This window comes from Fusarium graminearum, chromosome 3, assembly GCF_000240135.3.
Source record: "Fusarium graminearum PH-1 chromosome 3, whole genome shotgun sequence".
Taxonomy (NCBI): Eukaryota; Fungi; Ascomycota; class Sordariomycetes; order Hypocreales; family Nectriaceae; genus Fusarium; species Fusarium graminearum.
The window spans coordinates 2,185,812-2,194,790 of record NC_026476.1 but is presented as its reverse complement, the minus strand read 5'-3'; the positions used below and the strand labels follow the sequence as shown (position 1 = coordinate 2,194,790).

Here is an 8,979-nt window from a genome sequence, read left to right as displayed (position 1 = left end):
ACAGCGGACATTGGCAAGATCCATCTAGCTGTGTACTCAGACTCGTCCTTGTAGAGAATGAGGTTGCGCGGCCGAAGGACAGCCCACATATCCTTCCATTGGCGCATACCTCTGCGATGGCGCAAGAGGTAGAGCCGACCCTGCCAAATTACGCGATCAGGGTCCTGTTCAACATTGGACACGCTAACCTGGCTCGTCGAGCGGATACCCTGGCCTGGTCGAGGGACGGTGCCTGTGGGAATGTTGCCGGGCGATTTGGCAGTAAGGCTGTCAAAAGAAGAGTCTTGAGGACGAAAAGCTTCGCTATCGGAAAGATCGGAATGCGACGCGAGCTCCGCACCCGACATTCCCGAGGATTCAAGTATCGACGATCTTCTCCTACCGCCTGCCGAAGTGACGTATCTTGAGGCAGATGATGCCATAGGTTCCGGGGAGCTCGAGAGGAAGCGTTCGTGCTCGTTAGGCTGGTTGCTGTCGATGGTGACTGGTTTCACGCCATTACTGGACTGTTGCGCAGAACGAGGGTTGGCCAAAAACATCTCGTCCTCCTCTTCGTCGATGCGCGCGTCCTTTCTTATCAAAGACATCCATTCTTGGGCGTCCTGGGCAGAACTCGCTTGGAAGTGGTAGTTGCGAGATGGGGAAAAGAGACCAAAAACGTTTTCGCGCTTGTGCTTGGGATCTTTAAGTTCGGCGACAGCAGTGAGCTCGGATAGGTAAAGCTGGTGTCGCAGTCGATCTTCGGTTTCATTCTTGTATAGGGAAAGGGTGTTGGGTCGTAGCACAATGTAGACACTCTTCCACTTCTGTGTTAAAAGAATAGCAGTCAGTATTGTCCAAGCAATTTGATGCGCATAGTGCAATGCTGCGAAGGGAATCCAGAGAGAGGTAGGTATCAAAGAAAGGCTAACCTTTGTCTTTTGTGTGCGCTTTTGAACATAGCCACTCTTCAACACGCGGTCGAAATCGAAGCATCCATCGTTGTTTACCGGGGAAAAGACAGCTTCAAGGTTGGAGCTACGGGGTCGCGCTGAAAGATCAAGTTGGGTGTCGAGCGATGATGCATGGATCGGATGCGCTGCTTTCTGAACAAGTGTTCCGGCCATTGTAGACTATGTCTCTGCGTATGGTATTGAGTTCAAGGATGAGTATGAGGACGATAGTGGAGTCACGAACATTGACGGTTCGTGTGGGAAATGGGCGGCGTTTTGTTATGAGATTGCGTAGCAATTAATCGAGTCGAGCGGTCGGGAATCAGAAGCAGTGTAAGTAGTAGAAGTCTCGTTGTATAACGTGAAGAGATTGATCGATTTGTCGAGAGGTTGGGACCACAAGCAGGGGTTCAAAACCAGGTTGTGCCGTAAAGATAGATGCCTAATGCCACAGGAGAAAGTTGTGGATGTTGATGTGTTGAGTTCGTGGACGTGGACGTGGACGTGGAACGTAATACTGATGCGGAATATAGTTGGTGAGACTTGGGGAGATGAGTCTGGAACAAGTGGGCGACAGGTTGTTATGTATAGATTGTTTTGTTGACTGTCGTGACAGATTATTTGGTGTTGTCGGGATGCGTAGTACGTCCGTATGTGCAGGGAAGGGGAGAGTAAAAAATAAAAATAAAAGAATTTGATGGTGGATATGAACAAGGAGAGACGAGAGGACGATGATGTATTATGAAAAGAAAGGAAAAAGAGTCTGCTGGTGAAAGCTGATCGAATGAGAAGGTTTGAATGACGATTGAATGGAATGAAATGGACGTTGTATTAATTGCGGGCTTTGTTGCTAATAATATTGGGAAAAAGGGAAAGGAGAGTGACGACGGTACTAGGTACCTGTACCGCTGTAGTTTCGATCGGCAACGGGAACGGTGGTTGTTGCAGAATGGTAAGAGGGGGAAAAAACAATGCAATGGATCCAATCCATCCAGTAACGACGGCGGAGCCAAAGCTAAGCAATAAGCCAAGTCGCAGATCTACAGACCCGGTACTTTTTTTGGTACAAGCTGACAGGGCCTGCCAAGGGAGCACCGTCGCTAAATTACAGTGACAGTTTAGGTATTTCTAGCTCGATGCCAAGTATCGAGTGTTGTGCATGGATGTTGTTGTTTTTTGTTAGGTGCCTAGTAGGTTTGCTCGCAGGTGATGGGACTAGGGAGGGGCGTTTCAGGCTTTCCTTGTGAGAAATGATGGTTATCAGTTAGCGTTGAATTTATTTTGGTTGAGCGAGCGAGGACCAAGCAAGCAAAGGCCATGTTTCTCACTGATGCACTACATACGCGTCCACAAGGCAATACAGCGGTCAAGCAAGGACCAAAGCATTGGAGCGATTAACTACCTAGAACCCAAGGTACCAAGGCATTTGGTACAGTCATATACCCACCTGCGTAGCAACTGGGTCATCAAACAGTTGAAAACGGATACAAATCACCCGTCGTCAATCAATTCCTTTTCGCATCCGGACTCAAACAGTAACCAAGGAATGGATGAGGGGTTCACTCTCAATTAAGGTTCATCATCTTGTTGATCACATCTCCCGTCAGCTTGGGATTACATCAAGGTGGCGGATGTGCAGACGATGGCGGCCCAGGCCCAGAATCAACCTAATCTGATTCTGCGCCCTGTTGAGAGATGGCCGATGGGTCGTCTTATGTATGATGCTGCCCCCCTCCATCAGTGTTCGTAAGGACTAAGAGAACAAGCTGAAAGCTGAGCAGGCGGTGCTTCTTTGTGATGATGATGTCAAGACAGGCTGTGTTGAACAAGGAGAACATCTGTTGAAGGTTAGACCAATGAAAAAGCCATCATTCATTTTCCTCTGATGCAGGTAGGTATGCTTGCGTCTACAATTATTAGGCGTCATGCACAACGGTTTTGTCCGACATGCGTTTACGTATATGATAGGTAGGTGTAGGTTCAGTGGATGACGGACAGCTGTTGCAGTTGAGGAGAACCTACGATATACTGTACGTCGCTTAATCTGATACAGAGCGCTTCGGTAAACCTAGAGTCCACAAGTTATAAGCTTTGATGACACGATTCTCAGCGGCTAATCCGTTGAGGCTCAAATATTCAATGCTAAGGCCAGGGACACGAGACCCGTGGTGGAGAATTCGGGAGTTTCATCAAAGCGAGACACTTTTTGGTAGGCATGTCTCAGGCTGTTATCCTGCACCTGGTCATTAATGCTGCCCATCCTAACAAGTTTAGTGATGAGATATTATCTGGCTTGAATTGTGTCCATTGGGGTTGATTTTTTATTTCATGACCGAGGTGTTCAAGTTGAGTCACCGGCCAAGCACGCGAGAAAATGGAGTAACAATAACCTAACCACTTAGAGTAGACATACAGTCTCATGATGAGTTAGACTACAGAGTAGCACCTGCGTATAATATGAACATCTGCGACTAGTATAGTGACTGGCAGGACTGGCAAATAATTACACCCATCACCACTAATAACTCATTTGTACAACTTGCCTGTCCAGCCTTACCAAACACAATCCTCAGCAACACATCATGACTTCTCACGAACAACCCCAGGATCCGACCGATGTCAAACAAGAGATTGCATCCAAAATAAAAAACATTCTTGATGGAACTTGTTTTGCCGTATCGGACCTTCGAAGACTGTCCGGAGGTACGGCCAACTTTATATATCATGCTACTCTCAAGCAATCATCATCCCGAGATGAATACCAAGATGGCGTCGTGGTTAAACATGGCGAGGGCTATGTTGCAAGCTATCCATCATTCAAGATATCAACATCCAGATGTGTAAGATAATGATCACATCACGAATATCCAGCTCTAATGCCAGCACAGGCCGTCGAGTACGAATCTCTTGTTCATCTCGCCGCACTCCCTCCATTACAAACTCCGTATTGTATGATATCAACGCCAAATATCTATTACTTCGACCAAGACACCAACACTCAGGTTCAGGAATACCTCCCCCGCGCTCTTTCTCTCAAGGAATACGCCCTTGAGCACTACTCTCCCTCTACTCAAACACACAAGCCACAATGTGATCAGCTCGGCCATGCTCTGGGAGCTTGGCTTCGTGCGTTCCACGGCTGGAGCCAAGAACCTAAGCAAGCTGCCATGCGTGAGACGTTTGCGGGGAATAAGGACGGACAGGGTCTTAAAAGCATGATCAATTACCAGCAGCTGCTGCAGATGGTCGATCAGCACCCAGATGTTCTTGGCGATGCAAGGGACGTTCTCCAGGGTGTCAGCGATCTAGCGGCTGGGGAACTTCTCAATGAAACAGATCTCTGCCCTATCCACGGCGATTTCTGGACTGGAAAGTGAGTTTCTAGAGTACAGCACTAATGGCCATTCTCATGAACTAACAATCGATCAGTGTCTTGATTTCAGATGTTCCTGCAACAGACAGTGGCCGCATCCCCGTCCGCGTCGTCGACTGGGAAATGTCCCAGCTTGGTGTTCGACCTGTTGATCTTGGCCAGTTCATCGCCGAGCTCTGGTCGCTGAAGCTGTACAGAAACATAGATGCTGGCGAGTGGCTAATCCGGGCTTTCGCTGCCGGTTACGGTTTAGTAGACGATACCTTTGCCTACCGTGCAATTATCCATGTCGGTATTCATATCATTTGCTTTGGGAGCTATTGGTCTATAGCTCCAGGAGAATTGAGCGAAGCTGAGCAGCGAAAAATCATGATCAAGATAGGGAAAGAGGTTATACTCAAGGCTTGGGGTAGAGATCGAGAGTATTTCCGACGACATCTTCTTGGTTGTTTGTTCGGTTAGCTTAGAACTATGCATCAGTAATTCGTAACGCCCAGCCTGCAATACATGGTGAAATTCCAAATTTCGTCCTAGTCATTTGTATTGGTGACAATCTGTGCCGTCTAAGTGAGAAGTACCAAGACTATATTGCATGATGGAGCCTGCCATTCATAATTTCAGAATATCGTAGTTTATCTAGTTATGAATTTGGCACTTTAATAGATTCTAAATATAGTTTCTTCTCTCAGATAATATTTTTTAGTATGTCATGGATGTTATCATGGTCATACCATGAAGATTAATTCTGGTAGGTTGTGTGTGGTCGGGCGAAGGCGGCGAAAATTTCAACTTTTCACAAACTTAACTCTAGCACAAACTTGGTGCCCAATACAATTACTCACCACTTGAAGCAACTTATTCCTTGATACTTGAGCATAAACCATCTACAAGGCAACGCCATATTGCACTCTCAACAACGTTGACCTTGATCTTCAAATATCAACCCCGCGCTTGAGATCTACCCTGTACAATCTACCAAACTCATCTTGATCTCGCCTCTGACGACAATGCCTGCCTCGGATGTGAGCCGACCTTGTAAGAGATGCAAGGCCGAAGATGCCCCCTTTTGTCTACGGACAGATCCGACATGTCGGTAAGTTATTTATAACTACCTGTACCATGAAATCTCATGGCGCTTGTTCCTCATACTGATGAGTGAGTCAGCGATTGCTATATTCAGTTCGTCACATACAAACTGAACAGGCGCCTCGGTGCTCTCCATAAAGACACTCGTTCATCCAAGGCGCTCACTACTCGGAGGCATTTGGCTGGCTTGTCTTTTGGACCTTCATCAAGTGTCCTTGCTCAGATACTCAGCGAGCAGGCTCGTCATCATTCTGAAAACAAGGCATCTTCCCCATATGAACCTGTTATTGTTCACATTGATACGGATTTGTCAAAGGTTGAAGGAGAATCTCCTGCCCAAAAGCTAATCAGCGAGTATCGTCGTGCTTTTCCTCACGCCACCTTCGAATGTGTCCCTCTCAAAGAGGTCCTGTCTGTAAAGAGTATCGACTGGTCAACTCTGCCCCTCGATGCTGGTACCCCTGATGAGGATCTGTCTGCTCGCCTTCAACGACTATTCGACGCACTGCCTACACTCACCTCATGTAGCGACGTCCTTCGTCTGCTTATTCGTCATCTTCTTCTCCAGAAAGCTCAAGACCATGCATGCACAGCGCTCCTCTTGGGCCACAGCACTACAGCGCTCGCCGCGTTGACACTATCAGAGGTTGCTAACGGACGAGGATTCGCTGTTCCGATCCAAGTTGCCGATGGCATGACTACTGTATGCACATATGAGGCAGTTGAGGGCGGTGCCGCACAAGAGACTAGCCGACTTGAGTTCCCGGTCTACTACCCCCTGCGTGAAATCTTTCGCAACGAGATGAAACAGTATATCGATCTCGTGCCCTCGCTAAAGGAAGTTGTTCCTGCCGATCCAGCAGGTACGAAAGCTGGAAGCAGTGTTGTTTCACACAAGGATTTGAGTATCGAGGAGGTTATGGCAAGGTACTTTGAAAGTGTCGAGGAGGGATACTCTGGTATCGTTGCCAACGTTGTGCGTACGGCTGGAAAGTTGGAGCGAGCTCCTGCTGAGACCTTCTGTGGGAGCTGTGGTATGTCACTTGATGCCGAGGGCGATTCGCGATGGGCGGGTGAGATAGGCGACGATCCTGGAGACGGACCGGGTGCAGCCGCTGCAGGCCGACTATGTTATGGCTGCAAAAGGTCGATCCATGGGTAGAACACGAGCGTCCTTACAGGCATTGTAATGACTATTCACACTAACATTCAATGTTCTGTATAGCATACTGTCTATCGTGACTTCAAAAAGAACTCCCCATATGCGCCACGCCGCCTTTTGGTTCCCAAAAACCCATGACCCGGGTGGTGTATGTTCCAATCGATCGTCCTTTCTAGGCGACCGTCCAAATGTGTATCTGGAGTATTTTCCTCCTTTCGTTGAATACAAGGGGGACTCATAGTTCCATGCATGCTAGTTACTTTGCCACCCATTTATTTACGTCTACTCTTCTCATTTTCTGTCCACTTTCCTTTCTAGGTTGCCATGTCCATTCTGCTAGGTAGAATACGGCCCTCGATCTTGCGTACAAGCTTGTTAGTCTGTTCAGCTAAGCTGAGAGTAAGGATTGTGTGAGGTAAAATTCGCGCAAGGTGAGGGAAGAATCCCTTGTATAGAGCAAAAATACCCTCGGAGCGGATGGTTTTTGCGAAGCAGTCGGCGGCGCTTGTGTAAAGGTTACCGTTCTGATTGTACATACGGGACATGACAGTGTCTGTTAAAGGAGAATTAGTAAATACCAGAGCACTTACTCTTAAAGGGGAGATTTACCAGGAGGATGCATAACACAGCAGACGACAAAACCGCTGATAGCGCTAGAAGCCAGATGCAGACCGGGACCCTCCTCCATACCAAAATGGCGAACCAGACGGCGTTTCGCAAAGAAGTATGTGGGAAGCTGAACTGAGCTACCAAAGGCAGTTCGGATCATAGCAGCTTGCACACCACGATAGAGACCACCAATGCCTTCGGTACTGTAAATAGATTTGAAGCCATGCCATGCGCCCGTGTAATGGTGCTGAGTACCAACCGGCCTGAATTTCGAGAAGCTCTGAAGACGGGTCTTCACAAGGAAGAATGGACTGCCAGCCGCGGCACCGATAACTCCCGAAGCTGCACCGCAGAACATGTTGATGCCCAGATTTTGGGCATTTCCGTCTTTGAAGATGAATTTCGCGAGCGCATTACGCATGGGGTCATAGAAGCCCAGACGACAGCCATTGAGGAGGATTTGGTAGATGTAGGCAGCGCCGATACCGCGGTAGATTTTACGAACACCCTCGTTGCGTACAATGACGCTCACGCCATGGATCGGTCCTCTGTAGTGGTGAGGCTGGTGGCCCTTGTTCTGAAGTTCGCCTTGCAACTGCATGCTATTGGAGATTCACATGTTAGTCGCGAGTTCCAATTGAGTCGCAAGGCGTTGGGAAGCCTCAAACTTACCGAATTTTAACTGTCTCAAACGGGTGTGTCGCGGTAACAGCGCCGCAAGCCGCGATGCCACCAGCGATGAAGGCGCTGTCGTCACAAGGTCAGCGCAAGAACAGGGCCATAATGGGAGCATCGCAGGATAAGCGCGAGTATTTGACAAAAGCTTACCCAACGGTGGTCGACATGGCCCCGAGCTCTCCAGGTACGAGGAGGCGGCTGTCAGTTGCGAGTAGAAGGATATATAAACGGGACGGGATAAGATCCCTAAACGGTCGGAGAGCTCGGGCGAGAGAGCTTATCTCAACAATCGGCCACTCGACGGAGGTTAGGAACTAAAGATGAAAGGTTGTTTGAGTAAAGTTCGAGAACAAGATTTTGAGAGCGTGGAAAAAGAAGGGTTTCACTCCGTTACCAGCGGCTTCGGACCCGACCTTGCCTTAGTACCTATAACGGCGCGGAAATTGTCAGCGTACATACAAATGAAGTACCACTTGCGAGCGTGCCGAAAAGGTACGGGTTTTCTACGTAATAATAAATGGAAACTATGGAATCTCTCTATGGGTCTGGACATAGGCAAGTATATAAATTGTTGGGTACCATGCAAGGCCTAACTACTACCACCCAGGCAGTAAGACACCGATTCTGACTCGGGATGCATTGTCTACTACTAATGTACTGACATGTTTACTTATCCTCGGTCAACAGCTACTAAGCGAAGCCATAAGCCGGCAGGATCCATGCTATTTGTAACGCGGCAAAATCCGAGTGTCTATAGCAGCATGGCAACTCCATGGACTTTAGTTGCTCTTTTTTTATACTACAAGCATGTCGACATGCCGACGTCGGCGGTCATTTTTCGCGGGGAGAGCTGCGGGTCGTTGCGTCAGTGAGAAGGGCCGCTGTAAAACCCCTGAAATGAGGAAAAGTAATTGATGTGATTCGCTAGAATGCCAATCCATTAGTCTATGGCGCTAGGGCTAAAGGGATAATGGGACTTATTCTTTTTTTCCCTTACGGCTTTACGGTTTGTTGCGGCTCGCAAGTTTATATGCCGTCGCCGAACCTAATTATACCGAAGACATGAGTATTGGTTGTCGTTCTCGGAATTGATGCGTGGGGACTATTTTATAGGGATGTGACTTTGGCGACAACAAAAA

General features: G+C 48.1%; 4 protein-coding genes across 4 annotated transcripts; 2 read left to right on the top strand and 2 right to left on the bottom strand.

The window, feature by feature from the left end:
• Positions 1-36: 36 nt before the first annotated feature.
• FGSG_12733 (uncharacterized protein) lies at positions 37-1,106 on the bottom strand (the record flags this gene model as incomplete). Its single annotated transcript, XM_011325647.1, has 2 exons — positions 37-47; positions 110-1,106. The coding sequence occupies 2 exons, from the start codon at positions 1,104-1,106 to the stop codon at positions 37-39; spliced, it is 1,008 nt and encodes a 335-aa protein (XP_011323949.1).
• Positions 1,107-3,514: 2,408 nt separating this feature from the next.
• FGSG_05416 (uncharacterized protein) lies at positions 3,515-4,767 on the top strand (the record flags this gene model as incomplete). The annotated part of the gene is made up of 3 exons (XM_011325646.1): positions 3,515-3,772; positions 3,821-4,305; positions 4,362-4,767. 3 exons carry the CDS (start codon positions 3,515-3,517, stop codon positions 4,765-4,767), a joined length of 1,149 nt encoding a protein of 382 aa, XP_011323948.1.
• Positions 4,768-5,312: 545 nt separating this feature from the next.
• On the top strand, positions 5,313-6,553 carry FGSG_05415 (uncharacterized protein; the record flags this gene model as incomplete). The annotated part of the gene is made up of 2 exons (XM_011325645.1): positions 5,313-5,398; positions 5,470-6,553. 2 exons carry the CDS (start codon positions 5,313-5,315, stop codon positions 6,551-6,553), a joined length of 1,170 nt encoding a protein of 389 aa, XP_011323947.1.
• Positions 6,554-6,867: 314 nt separating this feature from the next.
• FGSG_05414 (uncharacterized protein) lies at positions 6,868-8,351 on the bottom strand (the record flags this gene model as incomplete). Its single annotated transcript, XM_011325644.1, has 4 exons — positions 7,991-8,351; positions 7,835-7,909; positions 7,163-7,764; positions 6,868-7,106 (listed from the first exon to the last, which is right to left on the bottom strand). Exons 1-4 carry the CDS (start codon positions 8,005-8,007, stop codon positions 6,868-6,870), a joined length of 933 nt encoding a protein of 310 aa, XP_011323946.1. The 5' UTR covers positions 8,008-8,351.
• Positions 8,352-8,979: the final 628 nt, after the last annotated feature.